Source organism: Gallus gallus, chromosome 1, assembly GCF_016699485.2.
Source record: "Gallus gallus isolate bGalGal1 chromosome 1, bGalGal1.mat.broiler.GRCg7b, whole genome shotgun sequence".
NCBI classification, from domain to species: Eukaryota; Metazoa; Chordata; class Aves; order Galliformes; family Phasianidae; genus Gallus; species Gallus gallus.
The window spans coordinates 178403260-178424323 of NC_052532.1; the positions used below are offsets into that span (position 1 = coordinate 178403260).

Genomic DNA, 21064 nt, shown 5'->3' on the forward strand with positions numbered 1-21064 from the left:
ACACGTCCTTTCTGGCGCCGGCAGTGTTCCACTAGTCCCATCTTCGGGTGAATGACCTTTAAAGATCCCTTCCAACTCAAATGATTCTGTGCTTCTATAATTTTTCTTGCTACCTATTATGCAAGTACACTACCTTGGGCTAGGTTAGTGAAAGTCTCTCCCAGAAGGAATTCATCTGGAAGCCCGCTGTGGTCACGGCAGCAGTGCTTTGTTTTACAGACATGAGGCAAGGTTACCCCTTTCATCTCTGCCGTGTAACCTCACTGAGCTCTGCTCTCTGTGACAGCGACAGGGAACGGCATGGAGCTGTGTTAGGGGAGGGGCAGCTGCGGGTGAGGGAAAGGGTCTGCACCAGAGGGCGGTGGGTGTGGAACAGCCTGCCCAGGGCAGTGGGCACGGCCCCGAGTGCCGGAGCTCAGGGAGCGTTTGGACAGCACTCTCAGACACTGGGCTTGATTTCAGGTGATGCTGTGTGGATTCAGGGGTTGGACTCAATGTCTCCTGTGTGACCCTTCCAACTCGAGGTGTTCTATGAAGCCCTTTCAATTATACAGCTTGAGACAGAAAATAGCAGTGTAGGCTTCACAGAAGGGAGGGAGGGCATAGGTCTGGCCCACTACCTACGCATCTATCAGCTGTAGCCCTGGCATCAGAGCAGGAAGAATCTAGCGTAGGGTTGCTCTGCTTTACATAGTGCACTGGCTTATAAAATCAACTGGAATGAACTGGAAAAGCTGCATGTATGCAGGTCCAGTCGTCATACACACACTGCCTGTCAAGGAGGCAGTGAGACAGCGGGGTGGGGATGCATGCTTTGCCTCAGAGGCCACATTAACATTAATCAGAAGAGTGAGCTTCACAGAACTTAATACCTCCGGAGGGGGTTCCTTGTGACAAATTCTCTGCTTTTGATGGAAATTAATATTTGTAAAGTATGAGGTGGCAGGGAGGCAGGGCCTGTACCTCTGTGAGGGTCATGCCCAGCCACACAGAGGCTGCTTCCCCAGCATGCCAGGCAGGCCCCATACAGCCAGGCCGGGTCCCTGGCAGCAAAGCAAATCAGAGCCTGCTCTGATTTCTGTCATCAAGCATCTCCCACAACATCTGCTTCCAGATTAGCATAATCCTATTTATCTGGGAACCATTTTTATCCAGTACCTCCACAGGAGCAGCAGCAGGCTTTGGGGTAAGGTGCTGCAAGCTGAGGATATTCATGAAATTAGGTTTTCCTCCTTGCTAAGGCACTGTTGCTGTGGCATAGCCTCTCTGTGGCATCAGCTGTCATTAACAAACAGCCAACCCACAGATAATGGGAGCATTCATTCCCAAGTGCTGAATGTAAGTTTTCTTATAAGTTAATTTCTGTTATATCTTCTGTAGAAAAAGTGAAATGAAGAGCTTTACCTGTCTGTACCAGACCTGGTCTATTCTTGAATCCTGCCTAGTGAGAATCTGAGAAAGCAACACGTTCAAAACTGCAATATGGATTTACGTGATTAAAGCTGACTCATCCTGAAATGGCATGTTCATTCTGGAGCCCTCTTGAGGCTGTCTGGGCTTTGCCAAAAAAAGGCTGCTTTTGGAAGCCTGGATCTCCTGGTCTCACTCATTTGCCTGTTTTCAGTTATTCTGGCTGGCTGTACCTGGTAGGATTCATATCATAATGGCTACACCTTTAAATACTGCTTCCTGAAGCGGAGTTGCAGGATATATTCCAACATCTTGGAGCTCTCTGAGTGACGGAAACCACAGTGCTCTGGAGCCATGTTTGAGGCAAAGCTGCTTAGATGGAAGGCTAGATGGCTTCCAGGGTGAGAAGCATGGCCTGAGGAAGTGACTAACTTAGCAGCTGAAAAACAAGTAATATTTAAGAGAAGTGGACTGGGGAAAAGAAATTACAAGGTTTTAGTCTTAGTTTTAGAAAGATTTTGATCACCACTAGCAGATAGAAATTAGTATATTGTTCTCCTTGACTCTCATTTCTTTACCACCTCTATTCTTCAACCTTTCACTCACCTTCCATCTTAACAAAAAAAAAAAGTAAATTATTTTTACATTTTCTATTAAACAAGATATTACACAGCAAATGCCATCTCCCAGGAAGCAAGTAAGAGGAGGAACATACTACAGATTTTAATTGTGATGAATACTTTCATGCCTCAAGCTAATTCTACAATGAAAAGTGGTAAGAATCCAGAGACAGCAAGTCTATTAACATTTCAGATGAGTTTGAAGATCAGTTAGGTACATTATTCTGAAAATCTTGTCTTGCTATGTGATAAGTTTCTTCTGTGGCACTTGTTGCTACTTGCTGCAACTTCAGATCCTGAATGTGAAAAGCTCAGTGGGAAGCTACAGGATTATATAGGCCTGTGCCTGTGACTCAGTGTTGGCAGCATCAGGCTTCTATGTTAACACTCTGTGTAACATAAAAAGGAAATATCTGATTGTGTTATCTGATTTCATTTTAAAATGATTGCTTGCATAATCAGTTGATGACATTTCTGAAGGTTTATAAGGTGTTAAAATTACTCCAGGAACATGAGTTTAATGTTTCTAGTATATAAATATAGTTCCTTACATATATTCCAGTCATATAGACTTAAGCAACATCAGAGATTGGTCTTTGGGATCCTTTGTCTGAGCCAACGGACCCAAGAGCATGCCTGAGCTCCCCAAATGAGACACGTCCATTCCCCATCAACATGCTTGCATCAAGGTGGGAACATCACCATCCATTCTCCTTTCTGTGCCTCAGCTTTCTCTAAAGCACACAACCCAAAGAGGTGCTGAAGTGCAACCTGCGAACGCTGAAGCCACCACACCACACACACCTGAATACACACAGTTTAGATAGTGGCTCTGTAACTGAAAGCTACCACTCTGGTCATTTTTACAGCTACAAGATTAGGTTACCATTTCATTCTCATTGCCAAGAGACATTCCAAACCTAAGTTTTCTACCTAAGCTCGTGAGGGTGGGGTGTGGGAAATATTAATAGAGCTCTCATTATCTTCTAACAAACATTTGTCATGTTGGTACTAATTTATACAGATCAGCAGCAAAAGCTCCTAATGAGTCTGTGGAAAAAAAAAATGAATTATGTACTAACATGTACTTTAATAGCATTAACTTTAGTAAAAGCAATTTTTTTTTTTTTTTTTTTTTTTTTTTTTTTTTTTTTTTTTTTTTGCAATTTTACCCTTAAGCTGTATTCTCTCTGGTCTCCTATTGCATATTCTCTTTTAAAGAAATGTACTGCTTTGTAGTTTTAAAAGACGTTTAACTCTCACTAACGCAGTGTTTGGACATCTGCCAATTCCCACTTTGGAATTTCAGCTGATAAAGAGGGTAGCCAACAAGTAGGTCCATATTTGTTATAAATCCGGGGATAGGCTTTGTCGTCTTAGATAAGATGAGATGGGTATTGTTTGTATGTCTTCATCTGGCTTGTAACTAGAGGAATCTGAATAGAAAGAAATTATTGTTCTGTGGCAGATTTAGTTTTTAAGAGGTTATTTTAAACTTTGTTTTTCAGATCGCTTTCAGTACAACACTGGTTTTAATACAGTCGTTAAATTGGAAGCATTAAATTGCATAATCACGAGCTTAGTTTTAAAAATTACATCAGAAATTTATTCCTTGTATTTTTCAAGTGCTCTTTGAACAAGCGAACAAAAAGCAGATTAGAATCTCACTGCAGTGGGAAATGCATTGATTCTCCTCTGTTTCTTCTTAGGAAACTTTGCATTCCAACGTTAATAGTTGGAGGTTGACTTTCAAACAAGCATACACAAGCATTTGACTTTTGACTTTCAAAAAAGCCTGTACGAATGTTTATGCATCAGTCTTCACAGCAATCTGAAGTGTTTAAACTTTAGAAGGATGGACCTCGTGGGTATTTAAATATTCTCTGCCTGCAGTTAAATGATAAAGTTCAATAAGTACAGTTTGCTTGTGTCTTGAAAACTCTTTTTCCTAGATTCACTCATTCATGACTTGTATCACTGACATTTAGTGCATTGTGGTTTGCAGTAGAAATGAGGAATGTTACCTCTTAACTATAACATAACTGTGTTGCGTACGCAGTAAGCATGAAACACGGTGGACTAATGGGACTTGTTATTGATGATGCTGAAAGCTAAATAACCATTAGTATTAAATCTTATGAATAGACTCTCGTCTTTCATCTTGCCTCTTCAACCAGATAAAAGACACAGAGGCTATTTAGATAAGAATAGTTTGTTGAAATCCCTCCGGACTTAAAAAAAAGTCTCTCTTCATGTTGCCCGGTGTTTTGTTGCGTTCAAAGAAATGCCAGCACGCTGGTGCTGAAAGAAGAAAAGGACAGAAACCCAGCATTATGTGTGGGTTTAGGCTTGTTAAGGATGCTGTTGAGTTGAAATAGCATGCATCGTTCTTCTGCAGAAATCTCTTCATCGGGTTTTTAAAAACAGAAAAGTCAATGGCACTGAAGATTGGCAAGAAGCCTTCTAAGACCAAACTATAATAGAACACTGTGAATGTTTTTGTTTTTCTAGTTCCACTTTGTAAAGTCTCGTAAATGTTTTTAAATGACTGTAACAAATCAGAAATGCCTAAGAACTTTTTTTTACAGAGATGTTACATCTATGTAAAGCCTCTATTCACCTAAATGTAAAGCCTTACAATGATTTAACTGGCAGCCTTCTCCAATCTAATGATGAAGTACAACAGAGGTGGTTGTAAATTGTACTCAGCTTTCATACAGGATATTTAAGAGCAGGGCATACATACGCTGTTACCAGTTGATGTGGGAGAAATATTCAGCTTGAAGATTCTTGTGTGATAGCTTTGGGAACAGTAATTTAATTACAAGCATCTCTTGAGAAATTGTACTTCGAATAAATACTTCCACATTTGCAGTGAATAGATAGCAATAATCATACAGGATTTTGTTTTGTTTTGTTTTATAGGAAGCAGAATTGGAAAGCTGTGATGTTAATACCATGCTGCTGGTACATTTCTTTGGAAAAGAAGGAAAGGAAAAACTTCGCTATTCTGAGTTTTTCAGGTATTCTTTCAGCCAGTCCTGTTCGTAACCCCTCTACTCTGCATTAACACTGGTGTTAGCCTGACACTACGCTGAGTTGGTTCAGAAAGTTAAATAGACAAACAGGCAGAAGACTATTCGTGGTTTTGCATGATTGAAGTTCTGGTGTAGCTCCTTGGATCTACTGTCTGCAGGAGAAATTGTGCTCAATTTTCTGCATCCTACCCTGATGAACTCAAAAGCAGCAAAAGGGCTGGAGGTCATGAAGGTTGAGATTACCGTTCTGGGCAGCTGTGTGCTGCCAAGACACAGCATACTGTAAGACAGTATGATTCATGAGTATTTGTTTAGAATAGTGCTAATCAATTAAACTTCACTGAATTGAGATGCTCTCCGTTACAACTGTCATGGTAGGATACAGGAAACATTTCTTCTTCCTTCAAATCCCAACTTCTGCTGAAACTTCAGCTTTGCCTTTTTTCATCCTTTGAACTGTTGCACTGGGGCAATGCAGATACTATGTGGCAGTTGTGCTGGCACTTAGAATTGAGCCAGATGGTAAACAGGGCATCAGACTGAAGCTGCAGTGCTGTACCATGGCTACCAAGTAGCCACTACTGCTGAAAAAGCATTGTTTGCAAGTCCCTTTCACAGTAAGCTTGAAAAATCAGCAGCTCGAGTAAAGTTCTAAGACTGGAGTCATTCAGTTCACACGTTACACGTGTGTCAGAAAAATGCTGTAATCCCTGTCTACATTAAAGCGTGAAGCTCTGCTGTGGTTGGTTTCAACTTGAAAATCCGACTGGGTATCAGGTGTTTGTGTTTTCTCTGAAGGGTTCTGTCTCCTAGTGTTTCTTTAAATCAGTAATGATGACCACCAGTGACACAGCATCAACATTTAACAGGTTAAAATTCTGTTACTCTCTGTTACTCTGAGATCAGAGTAACATCTGATCTGATGAAAAATAGAGAATTTCTATTTTTAGTATGAAGTCAGGGTATATCTTGTTATGTGAATGTGGGGCCGGAATCCGAGCACGCTCTTTGAAATAAGTGGAAGTTAAATGCCTGTACATCTCTGTGATTCTTGACTTGTGTCTTGAACACAACATCAAGAGAAGATTATCTGTATTAGTAGTACCTCTTCTACAAAAATAATTGGACATTTACAGACTGTGGAAACAAATTGGGATAACTGTTTACTTGAATTTTTGTCCAGAAGCAGGGGGAATCTGTGCCAGCCCTCTTAAAAATGGATGTTGTTTCAGTCAGTAAAGGTTTGAGGAAAGCCGGAGTGAAAAAGGAAGAGTGACGATTTTCTTAACTCTAAAGAGCGTTCCACTCTACTGGCTCCAGTACATACCAGTCTTCAAATAAACAGCCTTTCTGTTTTGAAGACCTGCACTCAATAGGAATCTGAGTAAAATAAGTTTAAGATGCCTGCAGCTCCCCTCTCTATAAATAGCATAGATTCTCTCAATGAAACAAAAGGCAGAGAGCACCAGTAAAAGGTTGTGTTTGCATATACAGTGTAAACTGAAATGCCTTGGCTTTTAGATAAAATCCCACACTGACCCAGTGAGGCGTGACATTGATAAAACTATGTACCTAGTACAATCAGAACGTATGGGTTAAAGACCTTTGCCTACCACACAGATAGAAGCCTGTAATCAAAATCAAACTCCCACATCTTGCTCTTAAAATCTGTGGGATAAGTGTAAGGTTTAATGCAGGTAATTTTTCAACAGTGGCAGTTATTTTTCGTAGAATTGGAATGTGCCTCTTTATCACTGTGCAGACACTCCATCTCAGTTGCAACATGACAGTGAAGTTTGTTTAACACACAGAAAGGTGAATAAAAGGATCAGTGTATTTTTAACCTGTGTGAAGATATCACTTTTCACATGATTTTATTTGCAAGTAAATCAAGCACATCATTTCTGGGTTCCTATTGTTCAGAGAAAATGTGATTTCTATCTGATGGCCTCTCATAACATTTTACCTTACGCGGGAAGCTATTGTTGGCTGTTTGATCAAAGTGCCACGCTGTTTTTACAAGAGATGACTGATGAGCTGTATAGACATAGATCATTGTCAAAAGAAGAAAATAATGGTGGTAAATGCTTTTATCATTTTCCAAGTTGTTGCCTAGAAAGCTTTTCCATTGATCAGTGCAGTACCTAGCGGAACGTAGAGGTGATTAGATTTGATTAGGACACACTAAAACTTGTCACATTAGTTAAATACACAGATATTACTGCATTACAGAGTCATACAGGCTTGAAACCTTAAAGAAAAAAAAAAAAAGAAAAAGGCATGCCTTCTTTGTGAAATTTCACTTTACTTGTAAGGGAATTCAGAAATTTGAGACTGGTGTTCTCACCTCATTACTTACATGTATTTTCCTCATGCTCCCACTTTGCAGTTTGGCTGACTTAAAAATCTTTTTGGAAGTGTGCAACCAGCTGTATCTGTGCTTTCACCAATGCTGTCCAACCCTTTTAGTCTGCAGTCCAAACATTTTAAAAATGTCAGACAGCCACAGAATCAGGGCATTTCATTTGCCTTGTTCTCCTTTGCATTCAGATGACACAAAGAAAATGGAAACTGTCTATGTCTCTTCAGTCACTGTGAAGCTGAAGTAAGCCAGTTCTTGTGCCTCCCTTCCTACAGCCCCAAACACAGGAGGCTTATGGATTACAGAGAGGGAACGTGGTTAATCAGTCTGTTCTCCATTTGCCTCCAGCTGATGCATGGTTCTTTGGAAATCATAGGTAGGGGATACACGCAAGGATGACCCTCAGACTGCTTTTTAGTGGACCAGAATGAGACCATGAAACAATATCAGATCATTTTTCAGCTTTTCTTGTTCTGTTGTGAAAGTAGAAGAAGTAATCCATATCTAGAAAGAATCCATATACAAGTAATTCCATATATACTTTATGACACCAGTTAAGCTCTTTTCTCACTATTGTACAGAACACAGTCAAAACAGCAACCAAAGCTGCTCCTTTCCATCCTCTGTTGAACAGTAGTGGTGGGATTTCCACTTCTGCAGCTTCTGTTGGAACCTCATACAAGTCGAGAAGGCTATCAAGGAAGCACATCCTCCTGTGCCATTCACATAGTAACACGGTGGTCTCAGAGCTCTGAAGGCATGACTCAAGGAACACGTGTGCAGCTCCAGAGTGCTGCACGATTTCTTGCCAGTTATATTGTTCTTAACATCACCATTCATGTCTTTGTTTCACTGGCAGAAGGTAGGAAACATTAATCAAAATTATTTTGCAGAGTGCTTATGTACCTCACTAGCAGAAGTGGTGCCTCAAAGCCAGGTGTGATTGGAATGTTCATTGTGCTGTGTCACTTTAAGAAGATATAAAACAGCACGCAGCAAGCTCATTATATGTGTGTATATACACATATAGATATATATAACAAAGAAGGGCAAATTAAACACAAGAAGCTGTAACCAGGTAAGACTTTCTTCTCAGAAACGTGAACAAATTTCTGTCTCAGGTGACCACCATGCCATTTTTACAACAGTATCATCTTCTAATACCAGGCCTCGTCTTAGAGAATGTCATGCTTCAAACATCAAGCCAGAAATCCATTGGAATTCCAGGCTTTTTTTTCCCTCATGCATGGCAGTTTCCCTGGAGTTTTTGAGACAGAAACTATCTTTTGTATTTTTCTCCCAAAACTTTTTCACTTGTGCTCTAAATTCAGCTATGTAGTATGTGTTGCTTTTTTTATTATGAGTAGAAAAGTATTTAGTTTTCCGGGTTTAGCACGTATTTCTTCTTGACAGCCACTGTGGTGTTTTGTTGTTTTTTTTTTCTGAAAGTCCCTTGCTGATCTTGTTTAAGTATGTCTAATCCCAAATAAAAGGGGAGACAGTAATTCACTCCCTAGACAGTTTATGACTACTATGACTTTTTTCCTGTAATCTGTCCCCAAGCAAGCCTAAATCTTTCACAATCTCCTTCGGGGTTGAAAAAAAAAAAAAGGAATAAGTGGAGAGAGTATGGAAAAAATATTAAAAATACTTCTAATTGTATTCTGGGAGGCTTATGAAAAATTTCCAGTATGGTTAAACAATAATCATCATTTAATCATATAAATAAAAATAACATTTGAAATCCAGTTAATTTTCTTTCCTGATTTGTTGCTTTCAAACTTATCATCAATTAATTGAAGTTTGCATCTCAAATGTTCTTTATTCATTCTTTTCTTCTCTAGCTCAGAGGTCACAGGTTGTACAACCATGCACAAAACGCTGCCTTTCATTTACATCTCCTCTTCCTTTTGGTATTTTCAAACTCCTCGGTACATTTCATTTGAAAACTTTCATTTAAGAGACCAGAATGATATAGACTGAACCACACTGATAGTATTGAAATTTGTTTGGTGCTCTGTGTTCGTGCCAATGCACACAGGCAGAATCTCAAGTAGCATCATCAGCCTGTGATGTTTTGCTGTGGTGACAGCTTGCACATTTCCAGTGATTTTCATCTAGAGATTTGGCAGTGCAGTTATGATTGCCTCTTTGTCTCTATACCTACACTTCTATAGACCCCTAATTCACGTAGAGATTACATGCAAGCAGGATCAGACTGAGGAGAGAAAAGGGATGAGAACAAAATCTGGCTTCTGGTTCTATATTCCCATCGTAAGCAAATCTGAGCATTTCCCAAATATTTAGCAGTGAGGCTGAGAAGAATCCCCATTTCTTCCTTTCCTGTATACTTATCAGACAAATAGCTTGATTAGTTTCTACAGAGTGCTTATAGATGAAAATGATTAGTTTGATTATGTTTGGTTTGGAAACACTGAGGACACTAAATCAAAGGGAGTTTTGCCTGTAATTCTGACAATGTTGAGACTGATTAACTGCTTTAGCGCTTGCTAAGCTGAGTTCGCAATCATGTATGTAAACGTTCTGTGAAGGTTAATGGTCAAGTCCTTATTAGGTTTTCCATATTCTCTTCTGGAAAGTCGTATTTGCCAAAAGGCAGCCTTGCAGCTCTTGGTAGCAGTCAGTTGCTGCAGAGGTGATTATTGAGTCTCCATCAGGACTGCAGTATCCGAAGAGGAGCCAAAGCAGAGTACAAATGCTGGAGTGATGTATTCACCTCTGTCTTACTTGTCAAGTTTCCTTCCTACAAACCTACAAACCTATATACCACAAGCACTGGTCGGTTCTGTATTAGAGTACTGAAGCTCTGTACAGACTTTGAATTCACATCAAAAAGTATAGGATGGAAAACGTTCCCTAACCTTTCCTTTTGTGTTTCATTCTCTACTTCATGTGCCATAAGGAAGCTAGCACTTCATTGCAACATCTCAGGTTGGAGAGAGAATAGCTGCATTCCTGAGGTTCCCCACTTTTATTACATTTTCACTTCTATTAAAGCTGAGTTGCCAAAAAATCCTGAGAGACTCCCTCTTTCTATAGGTTTGTAAAGCATGTAACAAAATGTGGGCTAACTTCTGATAAGGCTTCTGGATGCTGTTGTAACGCGATAACAAAGTTGGCCATTGGCCTTCAACATGGGTGTTTCCGAGTGTGGATAAAACAGGCTGTCTTAAAGAAAGTACTGTCTGCTCTCAGCCTTTTCTCCGTCTTACAAATTTGTGATTGACCTTTTCTTTTTGTTATTTGGAAATAAAGGAAATGCTTTGATCCTTAGCTGCAGTGCAAGAGCATTCCCAGTGCAGTTAGTCTTGAATTGCAGAGCGCATCTAAGATGCGAATCCCATTCCCATAGTTGAATTTTGTCTTTCTTTAAAGTCCACAGCCATTGACTTAAGGAGAGCAGGAAATTCATTACTGTGCTTGTTTTTCCAAATATGTGAAGAAATTCTGGAGGAATTTCTAACTGAAAATTGTCACACTATGATCCAAAAGATAAAAATCAAGTATCCCTAGTGGTGGTGTGGCATATAAATATCAGGTTTTACTTCCTAACCAGAAAGCTATTTTTAATAACTTTTAATAACTTTCTTTTTAAAAAACTCATTAGGATTTTTAACTCTCACATCTGGGAATAACAGTGACCTAAAATGCTGATGTGATGATTCATGGTATTTTAATTTTTGTAATATGGGAGTCTATCAGATATAAATTTTACATTACGTATTTCAGCTGCTGAATTTGGTATGGCAGGAAATCTTCCCACTCCAGCTTGCCAGGAGCAAGCCTATGTGTTGAAATGCAGGATCCATTAATTTTTTTCATACCTAAAGAAGTAATTCCTGCTTTCCTTCCTACTCTGAATAGCGCAGTAAGATGTGTGGCTGTTGTGCAGTGACGTTGCCTGGAAGCAACTGAAGAGGGCAAGATCCCAGGCTTGAGAAAAGGCAGCAGAAACCATGGAAAGATTCAGTGCCTCATTCCCTGTCAGACTGGAAGCGGGTGCAGAATCAAGCATATGTCAGAAATGCCGGAGCCAAATGCTTCCTCTTCCTCTTTGGCTTCCTTGCACCATTCAGCTGGCTGATACATGTGGCTACACGGACCACTGGCTCCTTCCTCAGCATATAGAAATGCTTGGTCACCCAGTTCTGCCCTGTCTGGGTACAGCCCTGGGTGGGTCACTGAGGGTTTTGTACTTAAGTGGAACCTGCAAATGAAATATATAGACAGGATGGAGGAACACATCATTTGTCATCACCTGTGGCTACTGACCAGGTAATGACAGCGAGGTGGCTCTCCAAAATGAAGAACTTATCCTATCAAGAACAGACCTATCACAAGATGTATTCACCTTCCACAGAGTAAAAGCCAAGAAAATAAAACAACAAATTACACCCTGTCTTGTTTCCCTACTTCCATGGCTTAAACATATTTCTGAAAGCAACCTCATTTTCAGCAGCTTCTCCTCCCCCAGCCCAGGTGTTCCATTGACTGCAGTCTAAAATGTGGTTACTGCTCTGCATGGCCTCTGCTGTGTCTTCCAGCCAAACATGAGCCACACATCCCAGATGCTCCACTCTCACTTCTGATGGGCACTCCCAAAAAGCAGCAAAGCTCTGTTAGGTTGCCTGCATGGCTTTGCTGCACCCCTTTGGTCTGCAAGGCCTGTTCTGCCCAACTGCTCAGCACAAGCATAGAATCATAGAATCACCAAGGTTGGAAAAGACCCACAGGATCATCCAGTCCAACCATTCGCCCTTCACCAATGGTTCCCGCTAAACCATGTCCCTCAACACAACATCCAAACGCTCTTTGAACACCACCAGGGTCGGTGACTCCACCACCTCTCTGGGCAGCTCATTCCAGCGCCTGACCACCCTGGATCACAGTCTTCTGTTAAGGCAGTGGTGCTCTGAGTACCCCAGCCAAGAAAACCTTCTGCCTGCTCTCCTGCTGTCCCAGGGGGGACACCTCTATAGTGACTGCCGTGCAGGGGCCTTAAAACTACGTTTACTGGACCAAAGAAATGCCTGTATAAAATGTGGGAGCATAGCATACACATACTCAGTATTACACTAATAAAACTCCAGCCTGAATCTTCAATTCCCTCCCAGTGTCAGGCTTTCGGTTACCTGCGTGTCCTGAGCAGTGAAACATTTTTGGCCCTTTATTTGCATGTGCAGCTCTAATTATTGGAGAAGAACATACAAGAGAGAGCTTATGCTGCAGCAGCAGCCTTCAGCTAACCCCTTATAGACTTCACAGAGCTTCAAGCTACTAATTGTCCGAGTGATCTCATTAAAGAACTAAAGATAGCTGTGCAGGCTAAAATGCTTTAATTTCAGGGAAAATAATTCAAATCCAGTGAGGCCATGCAAACACTGACGAGCAAATGAGCCTCTGCTGCTCTTTGCTGCCTAGACCCTTAGCTGTCTTCTCCACCTAATTGCTTTGTCCCAATATAGAAGTATTTCATTCCCTCCTGTCAGTAAATTTTGCAACTCAATTAAGCAAGGTTCTTTTGATGTAATGAAAAGATTCTGGAAAGCCTGGTTGTATTTTTAACCTTTATATTCACTGGGGGGTGGGGAAATTGTACATGGCTCTCTAAATGGCTCATACACTATTGTTTTTCTCTATCTTGAAATTCATATCAGCCCCCCCCTCCCCCTCCCCCCAAGAAAAAAAAAAGATAAATGTCCATGTGGGCCAAAATGGGGAAATTCAAAGCTACTGCTCTGCTTTTGTGGTTCCAGCTTCTGGAGGGTAGTGGAGTGAAGGGTGGTGAGGCTCTGGCATGGGTTGTCCAGAGAGGGGGTGGATGCCCCAACCCTGGAGACACTCAAGGTCAGGCTAGATGGGGCTCTGAGCACCTGATGGAGCTGTAGGTGTCCCTGTTCATGGCAGCGGGTTGGATCAGATGGCCTTTAAGGGTCTCTTCCAACTCAAATGATTCTGTGATTCTGTACCCACACATCGGTACTTGATTCTCATGCTGCTTTAGTTTTTCTCCCTAAAGAATGAGTGTCTTCTAAAACTGCTGGTGTTCACAGCATCGTTTTTCAGACAGCTCTCTCCTGAAATACCTTCGACATCTTTTTCTGTGCTCTTCCGAACCATCTGCATCCTATCTGTAGTCACAGCAAACCCATTTTCTCAGTATTAAAGAACCAATCTGCCGAACTTCTCTTTGCTGTCTGAGGCTTTGCAGTCTTTGAGGCTTTTAGTTGACATTTCATGTAGTGATGATTTCAATGTTCCTCTTTTCTTTCACCTTTGTAATAGTTGGGGCCTCTTCTTCGGAGGCGCTTTCCAACCTGAAATTGCTCTCTTATTAATATGAAATTTCATAAATAACATGTCAGGCCTTTAGCTGCCATGTCCTTTTCCACTCTTTCGTTACAACACTGCCTCGTCGATCATTTTATTTCATTACCTGCACCTTTTCAAACATTTCTCTCTCACCTGAAAACTATAGACAACCTCTGCACGCTATCTTAGCGCAGGCTGAGGGAACACCCTGCTGGTGTCCCTGCTGAAATGCAGCTGTGGGAACAAGGCAGCTCCCGGGCTGGTATCTGTGCTCAGGAGGTGGTGTCTAATGCATATTCCCTATTTGTTCTCACAGGTTCATGGAAAATCTGCAAACAGAAGTGCAAGAAATGGAATTCATACAGTTTTCCAAGGGCTTGAATGTCATGAGAAAGGAGGACTTCGCAGAATGGCTGCTGTATTTCACTGACGAGGAAAACAATGAAATTTACTGGCAAAACGTGAAAGACAGATTTGAAGCAGGAGAGGTTGGTACCTGGACTGTGCTTTGTTTTGCTTCCTGATTTCTGCATACAGGTTTTCATGTGAATGCGAGTATCTAAAAACAAAACCAGTTTCCAAATCAATTATGGCAGCTTTTGAGCTTTATGCAAATAAGAACAATGACAATTTACTAACTGAGAAATACAAGTATTGACAACAAGCAATCACACCCAAATGTCAGGTCCATTGGATTTAACAAAATAGATTTACTGGGGTTTGAAAGTACTATCCAGTATATATCATCTAATTCTTTGATGCTCTAGAATATCAGTTTGGAAGAATTCAAGACTTTCTGCAAGTTTACAAACAACCTGGAAGACTTTTCCATTGCCATGCAGATGTTTACGGTAGCCAATCGTCCTGTTAAACGAGGTGAGTGCTCCACAACTTCACATCTGTATTTCTTATAAAGAAAATAGGCACTTTTCTTACTGAATTTTTTGCAGCGCTACACAGTCATGGCTATGAAATACAAGTAAAGTATTTTTTAAACCAAAGAACCGAGGGGGAGAGCATATAACAGACATTTAGGAGCAATGCAGCGAGATGTTTGTGGAAATGGAAGTGTCTTTTGTCATGATTCTGAGGTTATTACATACTTGTGATACTTGAAAGACATCTCTCCTGAGTTACTTGAAAACAATGACAAACGTTCCTGAGGAAGGTTGATGAGACATTAACATCCATTAAGAGGGGTAGTTGGTTGGCTCACTTGAAAACAATGAGTGTCATGACAAGATCCTTCTTTTCTTTGTGTTCTATTCAAACAGGTGCAGTGCCATCTCTAGATTTATACTTAACATAAAGAGCTGAAGCAGTAATAACTTTTTAAAGACAAAATTAAAACTGTATGTAACGTATTTTGTGACCCTTTTAAATTGTGGTATATCCTTTTCCAGAAGGATTTTCTACTTGATTATATTTAAATGAAATGTAAAGGAGTCAACTGCATTTACAGAGAAATTGTTGAAAGAGGCAAAGATGAGAGATGGAGCGCTCTTTTTTCTAGTAAGCTTCAGAGCTAATCGTATTTACCTAATTAGTTATAAACATCATTTGCCTATGAAATCAGAAGCACAATATTGCGGTATTTATCACTTATTGGGACAACTTGCTGTAATAATCTATAGTGCTACTCTAATGTAGTAACCTCCACTTCCTCCTTGAAATTCAGACATATGTGATGCCTTCAAAAATGCATCCCATTCATGTGGCAGAATGTGCTTGCAGTAATAAACTATAACCATTTCCCTCTTGCTATCTTCTGTTATATGGCAGTCCCACACATTTTCTTATTTTACTTGAGTCAAAAATCCAAATTCTTTGCACCACAAAATACTCCAGTTAGGACATCCACGGAACATCGTAAATTCTACAGATGCTGCCATTTATGTGCTTTGCAATGCCTTTACAAGTTCAGTAATGTAATGATGTAATATTCTGTCTCCACTAGCTGAGTTCAAGAGAGCAGTGAAGGTCGCAACAGGACAGGAGTTGTCAGATAATGTTCTGGATACCATCTTCAAGATTTTTGATCTAGATGGAGATGACTGCCTCAGCCACAGCGAGTTCCTCGGTGTCCTGAAGAAGCGAATTCATCGAGGTTTGAGGGTAAGAAGTTGACAACATCTATCATTCCCATTAAAATACTTGTTTTAAAATACCACAGATTATTCTTACAGCTATCTCGTTAATGTTTGTAGAAACACAAGTAGAGATAGTGAATGGAAAGAAATTGTATTTTAATATGAAGACTCCTTACTGCTTATCAATCCGGGAGGAGTGCTGCCACCACTGGTAATATACACGTGAACTGCAGGAGCAGCAGCATCGCTCTACGTATTATATTTATAACACAGTCTGTGAGTAAGAGTCTTTTTTTGTGTAAATGCTAAACATACTCTAACTTTATTAACAGGTACCACAACAGCAAGGCATTCAAGGGTACTGGAAGTGCGTGAAAAGAGAAAGCATTAAAGGAGCAAAAGAATTGTGGAAGCAAAGTGGGAAAAGTCCTTTTTAAAAGCGTCCATTATATTGTTGGTTTGCTGTAAATGTTATGTAGGGGTTTTTTTGTCTGTCCTGTTTACATTATAGCTGAATCAAAAATACTCTTTTTTGCTGCAGCTAAACTACATTAACCCAATATCTAATGCAAAGAAAAAAGAATTATATCGTTCTAGTGTAATCAGTTGGGTTTACAGAATTGTTATCACGTTTGACCTCCCTACAGAACTACTCTTGAAATAATGCTATTTATTTCTTTGTGGAGTCTGACCCTGCACTGTGACCTTTGGGATGCATAGGATTTAGTAGTGGCCACTGGCTGGAACATCCCAACAATATCATCTCCTGTTGGAAGAGTGGTCATCATCTCAGCTGGCCACTAACACAGCAGTTCTCTTTCCCAAGCAAAGACAGAGGTTCAAAAAGGGAAACCACTTGCACAGTCCATGCAATTCAAGCTACCTACATCAAAAACAGAATCTCACATGGCTTGTGCCCCCATTACTGTGAGCTGCTTGTTGCTAGTTCCTGCCAGATGGTTCCACCAGGTCCAGGCTGGATGTCTGATTTGTCTGCCTTTGTTGATAATAGCTTTAAACTGGAAATGTAAGACTGCTGATACAGGCTTTAAAAGTTACATGTTGATTTATGAATGTGCATTGAGACTCTCAGACCTCTTCAACAAACAGTGTGAACAAGAAGGAAAAATCCTCATCCTCATTCTATCCTGAGCAGTGATTACACCTTGATTTGTAACTATTTTGTTTAATTGTAATACAGAAGATAAATGTGTAACAAATACTTTGTGTTAGTAACAATTATGACAGGGAATGCTGCAGTATCTCAGGAACTCAAGGTTATAACAAGCATTGGCAGGAATAATAGACCCAACAAAAAAGTAAATAAATTGTTTATGATCCAAGTTGCAAAGCTAGACATGAGATGTCAAACAATAAAACAAAAAAAGATAAAAATTAACATGAATGTTTTTCAGCCATAACAACATGCTTCTCTGTATACACAGATGTGCATGATACATGAGTTTTTTCTTATAGACCCAAGAGCCTGTAGTCACAGGACCAGATCAGTGTTCCCGTCTGGCCATTTCATATTGGAGACAGACTTTAACACACAGAGCTGTCAGCATTGTCTGTTTTATCCAGGCTGGGGTGAAGGCCTGACTTTTCAAGACAGGTTTGTGATAACATACTCAAAAGACAGACTGGGTAAAACAACCAAGAAATCTCACCACTCTGCAGATCCCACCTAAGGAGGGTTACAGGTAATGCATTTGGTATGTCAGTGGCCATCAGGCAAGCTCATGCTAAGGAGGAGTCCTCCCAGGTCTCAACACTCTAGAGAGAAGCAAGCGAAGCAGCAGCATGCAACCACCTGCTACTCTTCCCTATGCAGCCTTCTCTTGGATCTTTAATTTAAATTGTGTGAAAGAGAAAATGCTTTTCTTTGTGTGATCTGTGAGTATGCATCCGGAGTCATCCACATGAACAGGAACATGACTGTGGGTGCCCCAAGACCTGTCTAGAAAATCAGGTACCAGTGACTGCTAAGGATCCCTCTGCTTCCGCCAGGAACCTGTCAAAAATGAAACGAAGTGCAGTAAATGCCACTGCCTCTCCCCCTTAAACTGAAATGGCACTGCTCTGTGGGCAATGAGAAATCTGGCAGCTGTTTTCACTCTGTGCTTTTGGAAGCTGTTTATGGTGATGGGAACTATGAGTAAGAGCTGCTGGGAGCAGAGGTGGGGCAGCAGGGCTGGCATGGAAGTACGACAACTAAACAATTTTTTTTTCAAAGGACAAAATCAAGCAAGACACTTCTGTATCACAGAAGTGTGTGTGTGTTCCCCAACATTGGGCGTTGTTCCAGCTCTGCTATAATACAGGGCAGCCTTTTACTTGTTGCTGTTCATATTTTGGCAAATTGTTTTTATTTTGGAATGGAGATGATTGTTTAACAATGTATTCTGTGAATTCTTAATAGGTTTTTGATGTTCTACATTGCTTTTGTGGTTGTTTTTTGCTTTGTTTTGTTTGCTGATGACACATATCCTGCAAGCTGTTTGGTTTTCTGTTGGAAAAATCAATTCATCTAGCTTTAGTGTATCCAAGGGTTTAATTTCTCATTGCTCATTTGTATCTGGGTTCGTGCAATCAGCAATATCTGCTTTTGGCAGCAAGTTACTAAAAATGGATTTCGAGTTTTATTTCTTAGCTAAAGATCTGGTGTCCACTTCAGATGAAAAAGAAAACAGATATGCTTATTTTAAAACAAACATCGTGTCTATAGTAAAATAAGGAATGGAATGATTACTTAGGAATTAAAATGTGATTAACATTTTCAGAAGAAACTATCCTGAAAGTGCAGCCAGGAAGGAATTCCTCTGAATGCCAGGGAAGATCTGTCCCTTGAAGAATCAGGCTCTGTGTTTAATCTGTAGCTTATTTTTGTTTGTTTTCACCAAAAAGATTTGTGAAACAGTCTTAAAATCATTTCTCAGATAAAATATCTTAGACTGAGAGAGCTGTTTACATAAATGTTCCGACTGACCTTGTCTTATGAGGAATCCATTGTAGTTTTCATTTTTTTAAGTTCCTTTTAGTATCTGTATGGTATTTGCAAGCTCTCTGTCAACATTACTCAACACAGTTTATTTAAAGGTCTTGCCTACTGCCAGTCTGCCAATTAAGTGTATCAATTACTTTTTTTAATCTTAGGAATCCTTCCTCTGAACAGAAATATACTAAAAATGAAATAAAATGAAACACTAAAGAAAAAGCTCCAACTTTGCTTTTGAGTGTCATTTGGAATAAAAAAATAATATATTACATATTGTGGAGCTCTCATAAATTGATTTAATGTATTTTAAAAGAATACGCAAGATGAGTATTGCCAGATAAAGGGCTGAGATGGGAACAAATCCAGAGAGTTAAAGGAAATATTTCAAAATTCTGATCTATTGTCCATACTTTGACTTAAGCATAGAGATGGATTAATAAATGTACATTGGAGTTTTAAATACAGTTTTCTTCTCATGGAAGAGTGCCAGCGTGTCTTGTGTCTTCAACCTTTCCTATTAAACAGTCACAACTGGTCAGGAAACTATTCCAGTGAAGAAAGAAACCTTCAGTCTTTCTGAACAGACAGCACGTATCCCACTGATGTGGTTATTACTGAGATCCACACTGACCAAGCAACAGCCTCTATAATGCCACTGGGAACAGAGTAAGCATGAAGGCAAAACCCACGGACATAGACACATATTGTTAGCACCAGGCAACCTCAGAAATTCCTCCTAGCGAAACTGAAGATGTTGCCCAACAAGATGTGGAAAGGAAACCTGAGAGACTTGAGCGTGTACAAAATTAATCCACAAACAAGCTTGCAGCTCTCTGCTCATCTACTTTCTGAAGGTTTCCTGCTGTCTTTGTTGATTAAACAATTCCTAGTTGGTTCAATAATGTAGAAATTATGCAGCATATGTGGAGACAGATTTCCCATTAGGCTGGTGTTGGCTCAGTTAATAAAGTTTTTGCTTCATTAACCGGAAGGCTGTGGTGCAGAGCTCTCCTCACAGACCCCAGGAACCGCACTGCGGCTCATGCACACCATCCTCCCAACACTGCCCAACCGTGCACCCACCTGTGTCGTGTCAGAAAGTACACCTCATTCTTCAGTCTTCAGTCTTTAATGTGGAGATGTGGCACTGATCATCCAATCCAACCATCGACACATCCCCACCATGCCCACTAACCGTATCCCTCAGTGCCACATCTCCACATTTCTCGAACCCCTCCAGGGACAGTGACTCCACCACCTCCCTGGGCAGCCTTTGCCACGGCCTCACCAGTCGTTCTGATAAGAAATTTTTCATTATATCCAACCTGAACTTCTCCTGGTGCAACTTAAAGGGAGGAAGGCTCTGGGAGTACACACTCTGCATTTGGCAAAATGTGAGATTCACTTTGGCCTCATATCAAATGCTCCTAGACAGGAAAATTTGGGAGAAAGGAGATTCTGTAGTCAAAGCAGAGAAATGTGTGGGATTTCAGGCACCAGCGTGTGCCAAAATATCCTCTAAAGAGTCTGTCCTTGTCATAGAATCATAGAATACCCTGAGTTGGAAGGGACCCATAAGGATCATCAAATCCAGCTCCTGGCTCTACATATGACCACCCACGAATCAGACCATGTCTGAAGAGTGCTGCCCAGACACCTCTTGAACTCTGGCAGCTGGGTGCCATGACCACTGGGCCCTGTTCCAAGGCCTGACCACCCTCTGGTGAAGAACCTTTCCCTGATCTCCAACCTGACCTTCCCCTGATGCATTCCCTTGGGTCCCTCTCCATGAACTGCAGAGGGAGCACAGGAGATAATCTTCACCAGATCAAACTTGTACTTTGGCAATGCCTTCTTTGTTCATTAGCTTTAATGGATCCTAAATAAGACTACTTGCGTTTGGACTTTTTTTTTTTTTAATATAAATTGAAGTGCTGTTTTCTTGGAAGAGTGAAAACTCTTAGAAAGGAACAGTTTTAAAGACTTGTCAATACAGTGTTTTTTTGTTTTTGTTTTTTTTTCAGAATAGTCTTTTACTTATGTGGCATCTTACTGAGTTTTAATCCACTTTGAAATGGATACTATTAGAAGTAGCAAACATTACTAATAATTGTGTGACTTTTAAATAAGCCACACAAGGTGGTTCTTAATGCAATGGGAGCTGAGTCACAAGATAGCTGATTGTATTCTGTGCTGAATGGAAGGATAGCAAA

General features: G+C 40.4%; 1 protein-coding gene across 2 annotated transcripts in view; it reads left to right on the plus strand.

Annotated features, from left to right (window-relative positions):
• MICU2 (mitochondrial calcium uptake 2) overlaps positions 1–19838 on the plus strand; it is a 138651-nt gene extending 118813 nt beyond the window's left edge. For both annotated transcript variants that reach the window (XM_417140.8, XM_046903041.1), the window contains exons 8-12: positions 4956–5053; positions 14080–14251; positions 14531–14639; positions 15721–15878; positions 16186–19838. In XM_417140.8, the coding sequence (XP_417140.8) occupies positions 4956–5053; positions 14080–14251; positions 14531–14639; positions 15721–15878; positions 16186–16290 (642 nt within the window). In that variant the 3' untranslated portion in view covers positions 16291–19838. The remainder of the gene's footprint in view (positions 1–4955; positions 5054–14079; positions 14252–14530; positions 14640–15720; positions 15879–16185) is intronic.
• Positions 19839–21064: the final 1226 nt, after the last annotated feature.